Source organism: Phodopus roborovskii, unplaced genomic scaffold, assembly GCF_943737965.1.
Source record: "Phodopus roborovskii unplaced genomic scaffold, PHOROB, whole genome shotgun sequence".
NCBI classification, from domain to species: Eukaryota; Metazoa; Chordata; class Mammalia; order Rodentia; family Cricetidae; genus Phodopus; species Phodopus roborovskii.
In genome coordinates this window covers 11,454,053-11,474,090 of record NW_026126578.1, presented here as the reverse complement: position 1 = coordinate 11,474,090, position 20,038 = coordinate 11,454,053, and the positions used below count along the sequence as shown (strand labels likewise).

Here is a 20,038-nt window from a genome sequence, read left to right as displayed (position 1 = left end):
ATATATATATGGCATCTCCTGGGATTGCAGACATAAAAGGGATATGCTCTGGTCCCAAGTTTTTAGCTTTTCATGGTAGTCTTATTAGAGACCAGAACAACTAAAAATGTCAGATATTAAGCATGTTGAATATAGTGTTGCTGGTAATACATATTAATTAGTTACTATTAATTAATACACAAAAATATGCATGAATTTAGAGATTTTGTCCTATTTTATAAAATATGTGTGCAGAGTTTTGGTTTTCCCACTTGTAAAAGAAAAATAACCCTGGTCATTACTTAATGAAATTTGCTAAAATCAAATTGAAATTTAATAAAATGAAACCCTGGCATTATTTAAATGAAGTTGGATATGTAAAATGGCATAATATGTAAGCTTACATGTATTCCAGGCTGGCCTGGAATTTGCTTTGTAGACTTGGCCTCAAGCTCACAGAGATTCCCCTGCCTGTCTTCTGAGTGCTGGGATTAAAGTTCTGTACTACCATGCCCAGCTTGAGTTAGGCATGTTTTTAACTGAAAACAAAATGATAGGGTTAAAAAAAAAGGCATAGGCAGAGCATAGTAAAATGTAAGTCTTTTTTTTTTAAAATAAAATCCTTGAGTTCTTCTTTATGTGTTTCTATGCCAGGGGCATGGTTTTGAATTTCTAACAATTGTTGTATGTGCATAAATTTATGCAATCACATTTTTTACAATTAATGTAAGTGGAAATACTACACATGTCCTTTTTGGTTGTTAGATTTTGGCAGTCTTTTAGCAGTGGGTGTAACTTATTAAGAATATTGTTCTTTTTCGTGGTTGAATTTTGTTCCTGAGGGTATAATAATGTAGCTCATGTGTTTTCCCAGCACTCATGTGTATAACTTTTCTCTCCTTAGGGTCAACTCGCTATCCCTTAAAAATCCATTCTCCCAAGAAGAAGGGACAGAAAGAAAGATCACTTTGTAAGAAAGGCTTTGGTATCCCATGAACGAGCCAGCAGAACACCGATTGGGGTGCACCAGGACTCCAGAGCCAGATATAAGGCTCAGAAAAGGGCACCAACTTGATGATACAAAGGGAGGTAATAATGACAGCCACCAAGGAGATTTGGAGCCCATTTTAGAGACATCTGTTTGTTCTTCCCATTATAAAAATGTAAGTTAAAAATCTGGAGGGTTGCAAACAAAGCATATGGACATACGGAGATAAGGGGTGATATTTGAAAAGAATACATATGTGTAATATATAATGTGTGATTTTTCTAGAGGAAAGGTGGAGGTGTTGACTTAGAGTATTTTTTTTTTTCTTAATTTTATGTATGGGTGTTTTGCCTGCATATGTCAGTACCATGTGCGTGTTTTGTGCCTATAAAGGCCAGAAGAGGGTGCCAGATTCCCTAGAATTGGAGATACATATGGTTGTGAGTCATCATGTGTGTGCTAAAACTTGAACTCAGGTTCTCTGTGACAACAGCAGTGCTGTTTTGTTTTGTTTTTTCAAGACTCTGTGTGTGTGTGTGTGTGTGTGTGTGTGTGTGTGTGTGTATAGCACTGGCTGTCCTGGTATTTACTCTGTAGACCAGTCTCAAACTTACAGAGATCTACCGGCCTCTGCTTCTCTGCCTCTGCCTCCTAGTGCTGGGATTAAAGGCATGTGCTACCATGCCTGGAAAAACTTGGTTTCTTACTGAGCTCAGATATTTGACTTCATATTTGCACCTTTCTGCTGGCACTTAAAATCATAGCCACTCTGTTTTGTCATTTTAGGAGAGACTGAATGTTTGTTTTTAAAGATTTACTTATTTTTGTGCTTATGAGTGTTTTACCTGCCTATCTGAGTGCATTGTGTGCCTGGTAGCTTCAGAGGCCAGAAGAAGGTGTAGGACCCTGTGGCTGGAGCTACCAGACTGTTGTAAGACCCCATGCGGGTGCTGGGACCTGAATCCAAGTCCTTTGAAAGAACAGCAAGCTGAGACATCTCTCTAGCCCCAGAACCAGCTACATTTTAGTTATGACATTGTCATTGATATTTTGGAGAAATTATGTACAACTTCTCAAATTGTGTATTTTCAGTGAATATCTTGGGGTCAGTAGAATCTTGAGGACAGAAGGTAGATTTTAATGTTTTATTTAACTTTCAGAGAAAAAGGGAAGACTTAGGCAGTTCATAATGGTAGCAAATGTGTTTGTGAACAGCATCAGACAGTGTTACAGGTGTGTTGATGTGTACACTGGAACTTTTATGTTCATTCATTGATGTGGTGCTGGGAGATTGAATGTCATACTGCAGGATTATGCTTCCTAATGGTTAGTTATTTAATCTTGCTATTATGAAAGATTACAGGTTGGCTATGCCATCCAGGCTATATAGTGAGACCCCATCCAACGCTTAAGACAAAAAATATTAACAGCAACATAGAAAAACATTGAGATGCATGTATATAGCAGTACACATTTAAACTAAATTAAAACCATAGTTAAACTGGGTGTGGTAGTGTACTCCTTTAATCCCAGCACTCAGGAGGCAGAGGCAGGCAATTCTCTTGAGTTCTAGATCAGTCTAGTTTTCAGAGTGAGTTCCAGGCTAGCCAGGAATACATACTGAGCCCTGTCTCAAAAAGACTAAAAACATACATTTGATTTGATAAACTAGTTTTATGTACTTGTGGATATGTTATATCTGTAATATTTTTAAGTTAAATCCTTTTGGTTTGTGAAGCTAGGTCTTATGTAGTATGTGCATGCGTGTATGTGCGTGTATACAGGACAAAAAATGAAAAAAAAAAGTTTTTTTTTTTTTTTTAAAAATAAAACCAAACAAACGGTAATAAACAATTCATGCTGCTAGAAGCAGAATCAATTTGGTGGCCTTGATTTAAGTTATACTTAATACATTCTAAATATAAAAGGTAATACCCACTTTGTATGTGATTGATTGATTTGGTTTGGTTTTAAGGTGTTGTGGGTCAGACCTAGGGCTTTGGATATGCTAGGTAAGTGCTGTTCCACTAGATACACTTTTGTTGTTTAAGATACCTTCACACACTTTTTTTTTTTTTTAAATAAAAATAGGCAGTAATTTGAAATACCAGTTTAGTCAGTCTTGGATTATGCTGCTTGGCCACTGGTCTCAGATATTTCTACATAGATTTTGTTTTCACTTTTCTTCTGTTTTAGTCTGGCTGGCAAGGAGAAGGATGTTGCCTTGAGAAGATTTCCCTGAGCTGATTCTGGGGTTGAACAGCTTGTTGTTCCTGAGGCGTTGTTTAGCCTCCTTTCCTGCCGTTTACTGCCCTCTCCTTCTAGCATTTGCTTTCTGAGATTGGTGTGAGTAGTGGTTCACACTAATTGAGTGACATATCATTGTGGAGGAGCCGCCATAGGCAGCGTGCTAGTTCTGGAAGATTGTTGTGAAGACTGTACCACACCGTTCCTCAAGCCTGTGGGAGGAGCCTGTGGGAGGAGCCGGCAGGGTAGCATGCTCCTGGCCCCCACATCACCTCATACCCAAGTGGCTCCCAGGGCCACCTCCTTGTTCCTGCCCCTGCTTTCTACATTGTAGTCTCTCCTGGCACCAGATCTCACTCCAGCCCTGTCCCTTTTGGGTAATGAAAGTGGGTGATCGTCCCGTGGAGCCCGCCTTTGTCTGTTAGTGGAACTTGACATCCTCTGTTTTGTTGCTGAGGGGGGAGTAGACTTCTTGTCATCCCTCTCCCTCGTCTTGTCCACTCCTCACCTGGATGTTTCCTAGAGAATCACCTTTGGTGTGGACACCTAAGTAGGAGCTGGCCCCGGATTCTTCATCTCAGACTGGAGAGGAAGGTGATGTAGCCTTGGCCTGAGGAGGGTATGAACATACTTGGCACAGTGCTCTGTTGGTTAACCTTATTCTCATCTTCCACAAGACCTGTTCAGAAAGTGAAAATCAGTTCTGCTTTGAGCTATAATTGATCTTTACCACAGGGAAAGTTGACCCCACTGCAGTTGACATCTGAAGGCTCCTGTGGAGTGAAAGTGAAAGGTGACAGACCCAGGCTTCAAGTGGCTTCCTTGTGGTCTGCAGGCAGCCTTCATGGATACTTATCTTCTGGTGCTTCAGGAAAAGGAACTGAAGCCACCTTACAGGGGACCATGTTGAGGAAGTGAACCAAGGCCTGGTGGTCAGTGTATGGATATGCTCTTACCTCAGGGTCAGATAACCCCAGCCTAGCACTAGAGATAAAAACAAATGGTGAATTTTTTTTTTTTTTCGCTTTTCAAAGATTTTTTTTATTAGGTATACAGTGTTCTGCCTGCATGTATGCCTGCATACCAGAAGAGGGTACCAGATTATAGATGTTTGTGAGCCACCATGTAGTTGCTGGGAATTGAGGTCAGGACCTCTGGAAGAGCAGCCAGTGCTCTTAACCTCTGAGCCATCTCTCCAGCCCCAGTGAATGTTTTTTTAAAATCATATTTTATATTTTTAAGGTAGGATCTCATTAGTAGCCCTAGCTAGCCTAGAACTCACCATGTAGATCAGAGTGGCCTTGAACTCTACATTGCTCTGCCTCCCCAGTGGAGTGATTAAAGGTGTATGTCATCATCTTGGCAAATGTTTGTTTATTAAAATCAAGACCAAAAGAAGGTTAGAAGGAAGAATTGTTCTGAAACAAAATTTAGAAGAACATAAAGTTCCTTGTGTGAAGGAGAAAGGACTTTAGGAAGTGTGCTGGTTCTTAGAAACATCAGTCAGTTGGGATCTTGGAAGCTGAACGAGCTTTCACGAGGTAATGGCAGATGCTATAGATGAAGTAGCTTGCCCCGAGGACGATGTTTATGATGGACAAGGTGATGAGGCTGTAGATGGTCACCCTCTTTGCCGAGGTTTTCCTGATCAGGCAGTGAAGGGGGGCAGAGCAGCTGTTGGTGTTGCAGTGAGTTTTGCCATGACTCACTATGGGCAGATATTTGAATGTGAGCAGGCATAGAAACACAATCTGGATGCTGACCTGCAGGAGGCTGTGGAGCAGATACAGATATAAGAGTGTCTTCTTTTGGTGGAAGCTCAGGAAGGATATCTTCTGGGAGGGGCTCTGTTTCCACATTTCCTCCATGAAACCTTTCTCCATTTCCTTTATGTTCTCTGTTTGCTGCATGGACTTCACCTTTACCTTGCTGTGCTTATGCCGAATCTGAGCCATGAAGAATTCCATGAGGAAGAACAAGGCTAAGAAGATGAAGTAGAAGTAGTACCACAATCCCATGATAGGCATGCTAAATAGTTGTTCAAAACACTCCATAACACAAGTGTAGGTGATATTTCCATGGCAGCTGAAGTCTTCATAGATTTTGTTCCAGTGCACATGGATCGCATACATCACTAAGCTGTATAAGGAGATGAGGCCAAACCATAGTGTTCGCCCTATGTAGTAGCCAGATTTGTCACCTGCTACTGTGTACAGCACAGGGATCATTGCAATTGTCACTTCTACTGTCATGTTCTCCTATTTTTCAGGAAAAGGCCAGATCCTTTACAGCCCCCTAGAAAGGAAAGCAGGGCAGGAAGTCAGGATTAGGATCAGTGGTGATGACTCACTGGATTAAAATGCATGCTACACGAGCATTAGGACCTGAGTTTGAGTCTCCTGAACCCACATAAATGACTAATGGAGCTGGGCAGAGACTGGTGATTCCTTGGAAGTGTGCCTACATAGCAGTAAAACAACAAAAGATACTGTCTCAGTGTGTAAGGTGAGGACCATCCTACATGTAAAGCTGTCTTCTGACCTTCACATGTGTGTTGTCACATGCATACACCTGCTTCTATCCACACCCCTACCCATGTCCACACACAAAACTTTTCAAAAAGAAGTCAAGATCAGAAAGTGAGAGCAATTGCTGAGTTACCTCAACCCATCCAGGAGGCCTGTTATGTTTCCGATCTCTCAGCACTGCTTCCTGGCTGTCAGCTCAGCCATTTCCCTCTATCATGGATGTTTCCTGCTTCTCTGGTTCAGCCTACAGCAGAGATCATCTTCCCTGCTATCAAAGAACCCTTCCAAATTAAACTCACGACTGTAGATCTCATCTGTTTTGTTACATTATGAAGTGTGGCCTTCATGTTTACATGGTCTATATTATCCAGCATAGAGTATTACTATTAATGTGGACATATTTATATTTGATAAATGAAGAATGGAATTCACAAGTAACATTAAAAATTCTCATTGTATCTGATTATTTCTATTCATCCTTCTGCCTAGTGAGAAGAATGTCCTGAGTTCATTCACCAACACCTTAGGGTAAAAAGTCAGTGTATTGTTTCTCAGCCTGTGGATAAGTATAGGTGTCATATGAGAATCTCTATAGACCATTGCCAGGACATTCCCTTCTTTCTTGTTAGGAAGAACATAGTGCCTATGACTTCTTCCATCTGTAACTCTTGGGTAGAACTATCTCCCTAATTGTATAGTGGTAACCCTGCCCATTCAGTGAGTCCTGTGCTGGTGGGCTACATACATTATTTCTTAAACTGAAACTCTGTGTCTGTTAAACATTGTCTGTCCTTTGCCATGCTCCTTAGCCCCTGAGAACCACCATTTTGCTTTTTGCTAGTCAAATTTAATGACAGGTAAGTGAAATCATAGAATGTTCATCCCTCAGTGTAGAGTTTACCTCACTTAGCATGATATCATAGGTGTTTATCTATACTGGATCAAATGTAAGAATTTCACTTAAGAATCTCTTGATGTAGTGGGTGAGGTGGCTCAGTGGCTAGAGTATTTGTTGTGTAATCTTGACCTTGAGTGAAAGGAGAGAACCAGTTATACAAAGTTGTCCTATGACCTCCATACATGACTGTGTCAGGTTCACAATTCTCTCTCTCTCTCTCTCTCTCTCTCTCTCTCTCTCTCTCTCTCTCTCTCTCTCTCTCACACACACACACACAGAGACAGACAGACAGACAGACACACACACACACACGCTGGCGAAGAAGAAAAAAAAAAGGATCTCGTCAAGCATGGTAGCCTGTCCTTTTAATCCCCACACTGAGGAGGAGTCCGAGGAAGAAGTATAGCAAATTTGAAGCCAGTCTGGGCTACATAGCTCCAGGACAGCTTTGAACTACAGTGTGATGAGACTGTCACTGTCTCTCAGAAAGAAAGGAAGGAAGGAAGGAAGGAAGGAAGGAAGGAAGGAAGGAAGGAAGGAAGGAAGAAAGAAAGAAAGAGGGAGGGAGGGAGGGAAGGAAGAAAGAAAATTGAAGAAAAAAAATCATAGGTGTATTGTGTGAACATTATCATTCCTTGTGTGTCAGGTGACACTGGTGTGGTTCATGCACACGCAGCAGGAGAGGCGGGCACCAGACTAGCTGATGGTCCTGTCCAGCGGGTAGGTGATCAAGAATGACCAAAGGGATAGAAGGGGACAAGGAGAAACACTCCAGCTGAACACCTTGGTGCCAGGCACTTTGTTACATACACACTGAACAGTGGTGGACTCTGTCCTTTGAATGACCTTACAAACTGGGCACAGCTATTACTATTTACAGATAAGAAAACATCTCATTTCTGCTTAAAAAGACTTACTTCTAAACCAAGCAGTTGGCGGTTAGAGTGTGCTGCTCCTGGGGTGACAGCTGAATCCCCTAGCCTCTTGCAGAAGCCCGCTCCTGTATTGGGAACCTCTCCTTCCTATCAACTGCTACTCTGCTAACTGCCTTGGAATCTGTCAGGGAGCTACTCTTATTTGTTGAGCCACCTGCCAGTCTTTCTGGACTCTGCCAATCACCACATGTGAAACAAGATGAGGGAATAAATACACAGACCATGGTTTATAAGGATGGATTGTAGTGGGACTGGAGAGTTGGTTCAGTGGTTAAGAATACTTGTTCTTGAAGAGGACCTGAACTCAATTCCCAGTATCCACATGGCAGCTTACCAATGGTCTGTAACTCCAGTACCAGGAGATTCCATACCTGACCTTGGCTGATAACAACATGTATATGGCACACATTCATACATACAGACAAAACATTTGTATAACTAAAATAGTGATTTTGTTTAAAAAAAAAAGTTGGATGGGAGCCTAGGAACCTGGTCCATTCCTCTCTGAATCTGTCCCTTGGCTCTATGCCTGTGTTCTAAGGTCCCAAATATCTGAATTTGGAAGAAACTATCATATTCACCAGCCGCTTCAGTATCTGTATTAATTAATCTTCTGTTGCTGTGATAAAACACCATAACCAAAAGCACCTTAGAGAAGAATGCAGAGGGTTGGGAGTATCATGACAGGAAAGTGTGCAGCAAGTGGCAGGCATTGTGGAGGGACATCGTGCTCAGAGGGCACAGCCTTTACCCCAAGCACAGACAGAGAGATTGAACTGGAAATGGTACAGGTTTTAATTTCAGAGTCCATTCCTAGTAACTGATATACTTCTTGCAGCAAGGCTGCATCCTTTAAACCTCCCCAAACTGCCATCAACTGGGTACCAAATATTATTTTTCATTCAAACTACAGCGGCACCCTTTCCATTCTTAAGCATCCAGTCTCAGTCTCTATTAATTTTCTCCATCTCCTACTTTAAAACAAAGTACAGAAATTATTGGCCAAGACTCCTGCTTTATTCCTTACAATTCCATAAACCTCCTTTCACCATTTCTATCATCTTTGCTGCTCATAGTAGCAGAGAGGCTATATTCATCCTCTTTGAAAAACTTGTCTCCAGCCAAGCGTAATAGTGCACACCTTTAATCCCAGCACTTGGGAGGTAGAGGCAGGTGATCTCCGAGTTAGCCAGCCTGGTCCACATGGAGAGTTCCAGGATAGCCAGAGAGCTACACAGTGAGACCCTGTCTCAAGAGTAGTAAAGAAAATATGAGAAAGCTATTCAGTGAATTCAGAGTGTCCAGGCCTTTGAAGGGGTCCTGTGTCAACTCCCAGCTTCTTCCCTTCTCTGCTTGGAAGCAAGTTCTTTCTACTGTGACCCTACTTAGCTGTATTCTGTTCTGTGAAGCTCCTTGAAAGAATAGACATGTGCACAAGCTATCTCCACTTCTCTGCACTGATCATTTCAGCCCCTCTCATTGAGGGTGTATGTGTGTCTGTCTGTTGGATTCAAACAAAACGGGCTCACAGTGTAGCCCAGACTGGCCTCGCACTTTAGCTTCTTCCTCTTTCTTCCTCACTTTTGCTTATGTTATGTCCTGCCTGAAATTTCAGAGCTACATATTCAGTTAGAATAATTCCATAGATGAGGATCATGGCATGTTTTCCTTTCCTGATAGTTGTAATTGTATGTTTTTATTTTTGGTTGCTGTTGTCACTGGTGTTTGTTTTGAGACAGGGTCTCATGCAGCCCAGGTTGATCTTGACTATGCTGTCTCCCAAGTCCCTACCTTGAGGTCTGGAAGCAGAAACTTTCTTCCTCCTCTTTCCTTTTCTCCCCTCCTCTATCTCTCCCTTCCAATTCCCTTTTCCTTCTTTTTTTTTTTATTCTTTAAGCCAGGGCCTAGTTATGTAGACCAGGTAGCCTGGTATTCATAATCATCCTGTCTTAGCTTCTAGTTTCTTCTTGGCCTTTATCATGAAGGGGTAGGGTGTTGTACTTGTCAAAGGTGATTTGAAGTTATTTATGTGTGATTGTATGATGTAAGGGTTAGGGCCCTTGTGCCAGGTTGTACATGTGGAGGTCAGCAGACAGCCTTGTGGAGTTGATTCTCTCAATCTACCATTATGTGGGTTCCAGGGATCAAATTTCCATCATCCAGCTCTCACTGACCTGTGGAAGTAACTCTTAAACCCAAAGGAAACTAATAAAGCTTTTCAAGGGACAGACTGAAGTGAGCATAGGGATGTTCTTATAGTATAGTTGTTTATCCCTCAGAATTAAGAAAATGATGTTTTACTTGTTTATATTTGTTTTGTCTTATTTTGGATTGAAAGTGTGCACCACCATGCTTGGCTTCATTTTTAATGCTAATAGGTTTACAATGAACTTACTGCTACTGACTTGTTAATGCTGGACTGAGCTTGACTTGAAACCTCTGCATCTGCTAAGGTCCTGTCCTTGAGTCTTGCTGTGATGTCTTTGCAGAGCTCTAAGGAACTCGAGTGTAAAGATGACAATTCCCAGGAAGATGAAGGGTTTATGGGCATTTCTCCCCTCCTACAAGCCCATCATGCTATGGAAAGAATGGAAGAATTTGTTTGTAAGGTAAGATTTCCTTTCCTAAGTAGACATTGTGAAAGTAGATGATAGTGCTTTGCTTTTGTCCTGCTTATGGGGGAAAATAATGGCAAGATGGGAATAAATAATTCTCCTGGTCTGAACCTGTTGATGATACATTTGTAAAACATACTGATAAAGTTCTTGTGTCATCAGAATGTCCAGTTGGGATATGAATCTCTCCTGATACAGGGTAACAGAGTAAATGTAGATTAGATAAGACAGAATGAAACAGTTTGGAGTGGTTGTACTAGAGTTATTAAAAAGCCATACAAAACCCTGTTTAAATGAACAGCATAGTTGCTGTTTCTAGAGAGTCCATGGATAATCAAACTGCTGAGGTAGACATTTCAATATTTTCATGTTCATTTATTATTTTCAGTTCAGCCAGTTTTTTGTTTTGTTTTTGTCTCAAGTCCCTAGGACCCATTGTAGGTGCTTTTTTTTTTATGATAGAATTATTTTTTTAAATGAAGGTAAAATTGAAGTTCCTTTTTAAAAATGATAACTAAAATTGAAGTTACTTGTTGAAAAGAATATAGAGTCTGTTAGGTTTTTAATCAGATAAGCAAGTGTCTGGGGTTGTGTCCTAGTTTTCATGATGCTGTCATTAAATACCCTGACATAAAGCAACCTAAGAGAGAAAGAGTCTATTTTAGCCTGTAATTTTAGGTTATATTGTAATGTTACAAGGAAATCAACTTCACTTAGATTCTCAGGACCCGAGCAGAATGAAACCAGATATTTGGCCAAATATCTCATTAATGGCTTCTGTGCAAGTACTGGGTAGAATCCTTGGTCCCCTATGAAAGCTCATGAGCCAAGCCTTCATTGGTCTGTATTTCTTTCAGCATTCTTCCAAGCTTCCACAAGGTCAACCTATTTAAATATTTTCTATAGAATTCAATGGCTTTCCTGGCCTGAAGTTTTAAACTTTACACTTTGTATGTAAAAACATACAAAGGCTAACTCAGTCAGAACAAGAATCATGTAGTTAGGTTCATCACAGCAGACCCCACTTCTGGTACCAGTTTCAGTTCCTACTTCTGTTCTTCAGTTTCTGTTGCTGTGATGAGATGTGCTGACAAAAAAACAGCTTAGGGTTTATTTTGGCCCACAGTTCCAGGTTAGAATCCATCTTTTTGGGGAGCCTTTGTATCAGGTACTTAAAACCATTACACCCACAGTCTAGAGCAGAGAAAATGAGTGTATGTACGCCTGTCTGGACTCAGCTTGCTTTTTCTACTTATTCAGTTCAGGACCTACACCCAGGGAATGGTCCTTCCTACAATGGACAGGCCTTCTCAACTAGTGTAAACAAGTTATGTAATTAACATGATTAATGTAATCAAGACAATTCCCCAAATTTGGTCATAGACCAACCTCATTTAGGTTATATCAAGTAACTAGGTATGCCAGTATAAACCTTCTCTCCTCAAGCGCCCGCACGCGTGTGTGCGTGTTTACGTGTGTGTGTGTGTGTGTGTGTGTGTGTGTGTTGTCTCCTTTTCCCTCCCTCATAGCTGTTGTATTGCATTCAGTTCTAGCTTTTTTGATAGTCTGAGCAAGAGGATCACTTTAGTCTATGAATTCACAGCCAGCTTAAGCAGTATAGTGAAACCCCCATCTGAGGAAAATAGAATTTTAAAAGAAGAATGAAAATATTTAAGAAAAATAGGTTGTCTTCTGCACAAATAAATATACAAGGGTTTGTTGTTATTATTGTTATTGTTTTAGACTGTCATTTTATCTAAAGAGTTAGGAATCTGCAGAATTTTCTGTTAACAGCTGTTCTTAGATGCAGTCATTCATAGCTACATGGGACAACTTAAGAACTAGCAGGAAACAGTGAAGATGAGAGTCATCTTGGCTTATTTTATTTATTTGACTTTAGGGATATACATGGATTGACCAGGTTAGCATCAATGAGTATAGGCCCTGAGGTTTGAACTGGAAGGTGAGAGAGATAAAGAGAAGGGAAGGGGGAGTAAGTCTGATTTAATAGGTAGGGTGGCTGCATCTGTTCTGATGTTGTCACTTCCCTTAGGAGAATAGAAGTGTCACATAGAGGAATACTTCTTTCTGTAGTTGTTAGTAAGGAAATCAGAAGGCAGAGAACAGGAAATGGGATGTGGGGTAAAGGAGGGGCACAGTAGCGGGCAAGTGACAGTCTTTCTACGTTAGTGGGGAGGAGAGCCCAGTTTATGTGGCTTAGCTCTTGCTTTGCTTCAAGACCCCCAACGGAGAGTAGGGAGAAGTCTTTTGAGTAGTGTGTTAGTGGAAGCACTACAGAGCACAGTAGTACAAACTCTTCTCCTTTGCTTGCTGCTGGATCCTGGGTGAAGTTGATCATCACGGTGTGAGGTTTAAGAAAGATACGAGGGTCAGTGGTGAACAGACTTTCTCAGGAAGCAGTGTCAAGGTCCTAACCCCCTTTCCTCTCCTCCTGGGGAGGGACAGCAGGAAAAGGAAGGGGGCAAAGCTTTGGGACTTGATGGTCTGGTAAGGAAGCACCTTTTATTTCAGTCTCCCTGGCAAAAGGATTGCCTCTGCACAATTAGAATTGCTTCTGACCCAGGGGGGTGGGGAATGCTAGCAGTGTGGACACAAGTGAGGTCTGTATGTCATTTGCTTGATCTTCAGAATTCATTAAGTGAAGTGCTGTCACCCTTGTTTTATAGGCAAGGAGAATTTTGTAATTGATTAAACTCATACTAGTTAACAGCAGAGACTCAAAATCTCCTTAGCCCTATGCTTTTTCCATTTAACACTGCAGTTTCCTTGTAGCAGAAAGCAGAGAGGAGACTTTTTAGGAAAAGACATGAAATGAAGCAGCGAGCATTAAGTATAAAATGGTCTTATTTAATGGCTAATTTTTATGAGCTTAAGTCTGTTGTCAATGAATGAAGGTCTGTGTAGCTGGGACTTTGAATTCCTCATCCCTCTGGCTGGACTAAAACCAAAGTCTTTTAGGACATAATTTGGTATATTCATGCTTTGCTGTTCCTAACAAAGACTGCTATTTAGAAATACATTTTTTAATCAGTCTTTATTTTCTCCAATATAAAATTATGGTAAAAGTTGTTTGGGAACAGTGTTGCTAAATGACAACTAAAGTTTGTTTGACAACAAAGTGTTTGATAACATTCTTCAATGAATAACTAGGTTTGGGAAGGTCGATGGCGAGTAATCCCCCATGATGTGCTACCAGATTGGCTTAAGGATAATGATTTCCTTCTCCATGGACACCGACCTCCTATGCCTTCTTTCCGGGCCTGTTTTAAGAGCATTTTCAGAATACACACAGAGACAGGCAACATTTGGACACATCTCCTAGGTATGTAATGTCAGTGGTATAATGAAATTAGTGATTTACTTAATTTTCTTTGATTTTAATGTATTTTGAGTGTAAGTACAGCTCTTAAAAAATATGATAGAATTTACCTCTTTCCCCTTAGATTTTCAGTGATAATTTCTCTTTGGTTTATTCTTTGTTCATCCTAACTTGTGCTGTGACTTTATTACAACAAACTCATCTTTTTTTCTCCTAGATTCTTGTTTTGAGACAGGCTCCCATGGTGTATCCCAGGCTAGTCTGGATCTCCGGCTTCTTGCTTCTCAGCCTCCTCAGTGTTACAGTTATCTGTGTGCGCCTCATGCCGGCCTTCCTACCTAGACCTTTTGACAGTGGTCTCAAGTGAGGCAAGGGAAGAAATGCTGTAGGAAATAGACAGTTATAAACATTGAAAAGATGTATGAGTCATTGCTTAGATTATTTTCAGTCAAATTTCAGTTGATGTGAATAGAATATGAAATAGACATTTTCCATATTTTTATTAAATTAAGAATACAGAGGGAAGAAAGAATAATCTTTCAGTAAAAAGAACAGTGGAGCTGAGGTAGTTGTATAAGAAAGAATGAAGTGGTATGAGACAGGGTAGCATAGGCCTATAATATCAGCACCTAGTAAGTGAGACAGGATTATGAGTATCAGGTCATCTTGGGCTTTAGAGTGAGATTCTGTCTTGAAACCAAAACCAAATCAAGTTCAGTCCCAACTTCATACAGGAGCTAAAACTATATACCCTTAGGAAAAACACAGATATAAGTCTTGGTGACCTGAGTTAGGTAACAGAGTTTTTTGTTTGTTTTGGATTTGTTTTTTTCTTTTCTTTTTGAGACAGGGTTTCTCTGTGTGATCCTGGCTGTTCTGGAACTTGCTCTTGCTCTGTAGGCTAGGGTGGCTTCAAACTCAGATTGGCCAGCTTCTACCTTCCAAGTGCTAGGATCAAAGGTGCATGCCACCACCACCTGGCAGATAACCTAACAAACCTCACGGAATGTTTTCAAGAAAGTTAAAAAAGATAACTCACAGAGTGAGAAAATCTTTACATGTCATATTATATCTGATCTACCATAGGACTCTTGTTACAAGTTAACAATATAACTGGCCCACCCATTTGGAGGGGGGCAGTAAAGCTTCTCTGTAGACATTTCTATAGAGAGGGTATAGGGATGACAAACATAGTATGGACATTTTTATAGAGAAGGAATACAAATGACAAACATGTACTGTTTGTTGCTTCTAGATTTTATGCCCTGAGTTCAATCCCCAGGACTTACAATGGTGGAAGGAAAAAATAGGTTCCTACAATTGTTCTCTGGCCTCCACACACATAAGTAAAAGTAAGATTGAAAAAAAAAAAAAGAATTTAGTTATAAGGAGATGAATTACTGATGTTTGTTACAATATGCAGAGTGAGCCATTAAACTAATTAAATGAAGAGACTTAATAGGCTACATAATTGTATGGTTCCATGTACATGAAATGTTCAGAAAACACAAATCCATAGTGAGAGAAAGTAGTTACTGTTTGTCTAATGATAGGAGCAGATTTCCTACCAGCCTTGTCCCAGAGCTGCATCAGCCCCAAATAACCCAAAGAGATTCTCTGTATTAGATATAAAGCTGTTGGCCTGATACTATTGTTTCTCATTGGCTAGCTCTGTCTTAAATATTATTCCATTTCTATTAATCTAAGTGTTTCCACATGGTCTTATCTTACTGGAGAGATGGTCCAGACTTCTCTCAAGGTCCTGTATATTAACTCTCCCTACTCACCTCCAGAATCCTCCTTGTCTCCTAGGCCCGTTTATCTTGCTTTCCTATAGGCCAACAGGGCTTTATTCATTAACCAATAAGAGAAACATATTTATAGAATGACATCTCCCATCATCTCTTTTTTTTTTCTAAATAAAAAGAAGGGTTTTAACGTTTATATAGTAAAATATATAACAAAACAGTTAAATAAGAACTATAGTTAACAATATTTAGTCCATTGACATTTAGCAAGATTTAAAGAAAATATTCCATCATCTCCTATCTTTGTGAGTATAAAGTCTTATATGTACCTTATCTTTAATCCTAACAGGAAAACTATAACCATAACTATTGTCTTTAACTCCCTCAAAGACCACAGAAGGATAATATATAAACTCTAGAAATGACAGAGACATCTCGCTACCTGGTCAGGCACCTGAAGTTCTTCTGTAAAGTTCCATCTTCAGCCTATAGGGCATAGTGTGTCTGGCAGACTCCTCAGCAAAGCAGGAAACTTTAAACTGTCCACCTGTGTTGGCAGTTTGTCAGTCACTTTTCTCTGTGTCTTGTAGACTGTCTGGCAGACTCTTCCATGAAGCAGGAACCCTACAGCAATGTCCATCTGGTTTTATCAGTCACTTTTTTGTGGGTCCTGATGTCTACTTTATGAAGCATATAGTTAAATAGTCTAGACAAGAGCAGTACCTTGCCCAAATGGCTAGTCTTGCCATATCAAAAAGCAAACTCTATGAGTTTCTATGATGTCCATCTTCCTTTCTGACTCAGGTGGTGTTGCCAGGAGTAGTTATGTCTCACTGTCAAGAAAAACTCTAAACCATTTTAAATGCCATATTCTGTAGGTCTTTGAAAGGTTTGAAGAATATATATATATATATCTATCTCAAATATATCTCTGTATATCTAGAAATCCTAACTAACCTAACTATGAGTTTTGACTATTACAGGTAACTATTTATAATCTGTACTAAATTATACATTTTAAATGAGCTATGTAAACACAATACCTAAACAAGAGGAGAAATATACTTATCACAAAATTGACCTTAAATTTGTATCAATAAATGAAAATCCATTCTAAAACAAAGAGATTGGTTGTGATCATTAGCCATTTGTAGCCGCTGAGCGATGGGGCCACATGCCTTTAATCCCAGCACTCAGGAGGCAGAGGCAGGTGGATCTCTATGCAAGGCCAGCCTGGTCTACAGAGAGAGTTCCAGGACAGGCTTCAAACAGTACAGAGAAACCCTGTCTTGAAAAACCAAAAAACAAAAACCAAACCATTTATAACCAATGCCATTTAAGTGAAAACAAACATTTATAGGCAATATTTGGTATTTGGGTATTGTTCTCTGCTCCAAACTACTTCCTGCTGTTAGGGTTGCTGTCTTGGGGATCCTAAGAAGATTCAGAAATCCTAGCTGTAGTGGTCTGCAAGGCTGTCTTGTCCCAGCTGTTTTGGATGTTGGATCACCTGGGGCACTGTTTTAGTGGGTCTTGCTTGATCATGTTAGTTTGGAAGGAATTCACAGCTTTTGAGTTTCTGTGGAAACAAAAATAGAAATCCTTTTCCCCAGTAACCTGTCCTTAGACTTAAATTTTGAAGTCAAGGCATTTTTAATATATATAAATCCTTAGCTAGTCATTATATTCTTTAAAAAGCTGAAGTATATATGACACCAGCAGTATTGGAAGTAAAGTAAAATCTTGGATAAACTTTTTTATTTTGATAATTTTTCTCACAGAATTTATGGTTCTGGTATTACTGCCTCTTGGAAAAATTGAAATCAGCATACAACAGCACAGATCACATTTCATCCATATCTCACACTCCTTTCCTAGGTTGTGTATTCTTCCTGTGCCTGGGGATCTTTTATATGTTCCGCCCAAATATCTCCTTTGTGGCCCCTCTGCAAGAGAAAGTGGTCTTCGGGTTGTTCTTCTTGGGAGCCATTCTCTGCCTTTCATTCTCATGGCTCTTCCACACAGTCTACTGCCACTCAGAAGGGGTCTCCCGACTCTTCTCCAAGTAAGTGTTCAGTTCATGCTGTCCATGCTGTCATCTGTGGTTTAGGGTCAGTGGGGCAGGGACAACCTGCAGCAGAGCTGGCAGGAACATCCTATGGGAACATCTTCCCTTAATTGATGCAGACAGCCTGTTTGCTTCTTAGTTGCTGCTGATGTCATAAGTCGTGGGGGAATAATTGGAGCCTCTAACAGATGATAATTTTTAGCATTAAATGGAGTTCTTTTTAATTTCAACCCTAGATTGGATTACTCTGGAATTGCTCTTCTGATCATGGGAAGCTTTGTCCCTTGGCTTTACTATTCTTTCTACTGTAACCCACAACCTTGCTTCATCTACCTGATTGTCATCTGTGTGCTGGGCATTGCAGCCATTATTGTCTCCCAGTGGGACATGTTTGCCACCCCTCAGTATCGGGGGGTCAGAGCAGGTGAGTGCAAGTGAATGTATAGTTCACTGGTCATTTACAGAGTGCTGTTAACAAACCAGTGCTGTGTTTTTGCAGTGCAGATAATGAAGTAACCACTGTTCTTGGGGGAACTTCTAACCTGGTAGTTGGTTAATAGAAAACATAGGGTTGAGGGGCAGTGATAAGATGTTTATTTGAGGAAATATATAATATAATGAGTTCTGTAATTGTTTCAGTTTAGTGTAGTTTGTGATAATTAATTCTTTTTGTGTTGTATTTAGTATTTATACTTTATTTAAATCACTTTGATAGACCTGAGTTCATGGCTGATTATGTACCAGTAAAGTAGATGCCATACTTCTCTGATGTAGAGTCCTTTGGTATTTAGGTAATGCCTACTGAGTGCCCTGTGACATTGGCAGTTTTCTTGTTTGAATGTGGCATTTGCAGAACCAGAAGATTGAAAAACACTGCCTTTAGTTTTAAAAGCAGTAGCCTGTGCTTAGTGATTCTGACAATCTTTATGAACTGGGACTCAGTTGTCTGAAGTTGTGTCTTGCTTTCTGTCCCCAAAGTAATACCCAATGCCTCCTAAGTGCTATTGCAACATACATACATACATACATACATATATATTATATATATATATTTTGTTTATGTGCATGCAATTAGAATACCAGACACAGAACTAACCCCATGTTGATGAAATAACAGTCTGCTCTCCTCCTTGTTAAGACACTCACAGGAGCAAATAAGCAATAGCCAACACTAGCTCTGTGGTTCTTCACTAGGTCAGCAGTGTTAAACCTGTTAGAGTGCATGAGATAAGAACATCTTTACTGAGTGGAACTGAGCAGTCTACTATTTATAAACCCCAGAAGGTTAAGTCCTGAGCCTTTGAGAGTGAAAAGCCCTATTAGCAGCCTTCTTTCATATGCAAAGGACAAGAACAGGAGTACAGCAATGCCTTAGAGGACAGTAGAGAGTTGCAATAGTTTTTATTAGGTCTGCTTGGTCCCTGAGTTTCATGCAGTTAGCATGCCAGTTTCTTCTCTCATTTGTGTATGCTGTGACATGCCCAGCTTACTGGTGGTGCTGGGTTGAGTTCTAGAGACTGTGGGGAAAGCTTCAGTCATTTAGAGCCTGTTGCAATCTGCCTGTAAAAGGATGACATTAAAGGAAGTTTTAGCAAACTCACCATGGTTTCCTTTCTTAAATGTCTTGGCAATGTGGTTCTGACTAACCCTCAGGGTTGCTTACACAGCCTTGCTTACTGCGAGGCTTTTCGTATCTGTAAATAGAACGTAGCTACATCGTCTTGTGTGATGGTGTCTCAAAGTTTGAAGGACCTTTTTTCTTTTAAAACAAGAATGTCTGACAGCAGTGGTGGTGCACACCTTTAATCCCAGCACTCGGGAGGCAGAGGCAGGTGGATCTCTGTGAGTTCAAAGCCAGCCTGGTCTACAAAACTAGTATCAGTACTAGATCTGTTACACAGAGAAACCCTGTCTTGAAAAAAACCCCAAAACCAAAGAAAGAATGACCATACTTTGAAATTTTAAGTTGATCAAGGTAAATAATACTATGTCATAATATGTCATAATATTGATTTTTCTTATTTTCTTGTGTGTTCTCTTCTTATTCTGTTCTCCTGAAATCTTAGGAGTGTTTGTAGGCTTAGGCCTGAGTGGAATCATCCCTACCTTGCACTATGTCATCTCTGAAGGCTTCCTGAAGGCTGCCACCATAGGGCAGATAGGCTGGCTAATGCTCATGGCTAGCCTCTATATCACAGGAGCTGCCCTCTATGCTGCCCGCATCCCCGAACGCTTCTTTCCTGGCAAATGTGACATCTGGGTAAGTGTGGTCAATGGCAATAAGGTGTACGTTCCCATTAGTGTGCTAATGGCACACTGGGAGTTAAGAGACTTGTGTTCCTGTCTTAGCTCTGTTCCATGTTGTCTGGTTTCTCTGAACAGTGAGCATGGTGCTAACTGCTAATCCTGTTAACCAGGCTGACAGACCACTCAGTGCCTGGCAAACACTGAGTGTGGCACACACAGCAGTTCATCAAGTGTGTTCTCATTCTCACTCAATAGGAAGCTAGGGCTCAGGAAGGCTCAGTAGCTTGTCTAAAGCAAGTGGCCATTAAGTGGTACACATAGAAATGGAATGAAGCTGGTTTTAGTGTCTGTCTGTGTGTGATCTGGTTTGCTGCACTGTAGTGGAGCCACGGTCATCCTTTCTGTTTTCCATCATGTTTCTCACTATGAAAGAAGGGCAGTCTTC

General features: G+C 40.5%; 1 protein-coding gene across 2 annotated transcripts in view; it reads left to right on the top strand.

Moving 5' to 3' along the window:
- Positions 1-20,038, top strand: part of Adipor2 (adiponectin receptor 2) — a 36,371-nt gene that overhangs the window by 14,672 nt on the left and 1,661 nt on the right. For both annotated transcript variants that reach the window (XM_051203772.1, XM_051203773.1), the window contains exons 2-7: positions 884-1,142; positions 10,065-10,184; positions 13,362-13,533; positions 17,157-17,343; positions 17,583-17,770; positions 19,413-19,606. In XM_051203772.1, the coding sequence (XP_051059729.1) occupies positions 972-1,142; positions 10,065-10,184; positions 13,362-13,533; positions 17,157-17,343; positions 17,583-17,770; positions 19,413-19,606 (1,032 nt within the window). In that variant the 5' untranslated portion in view covers positions 884-971. The remainder of the gene's footprint in view (positions 1-883; positions 1,143-10,064; positions 10,185-13,361; positions 13,534-17,156; positions 17,344-17,582; positions 17,771-19,412; positions 19,607-20,038) is intronic.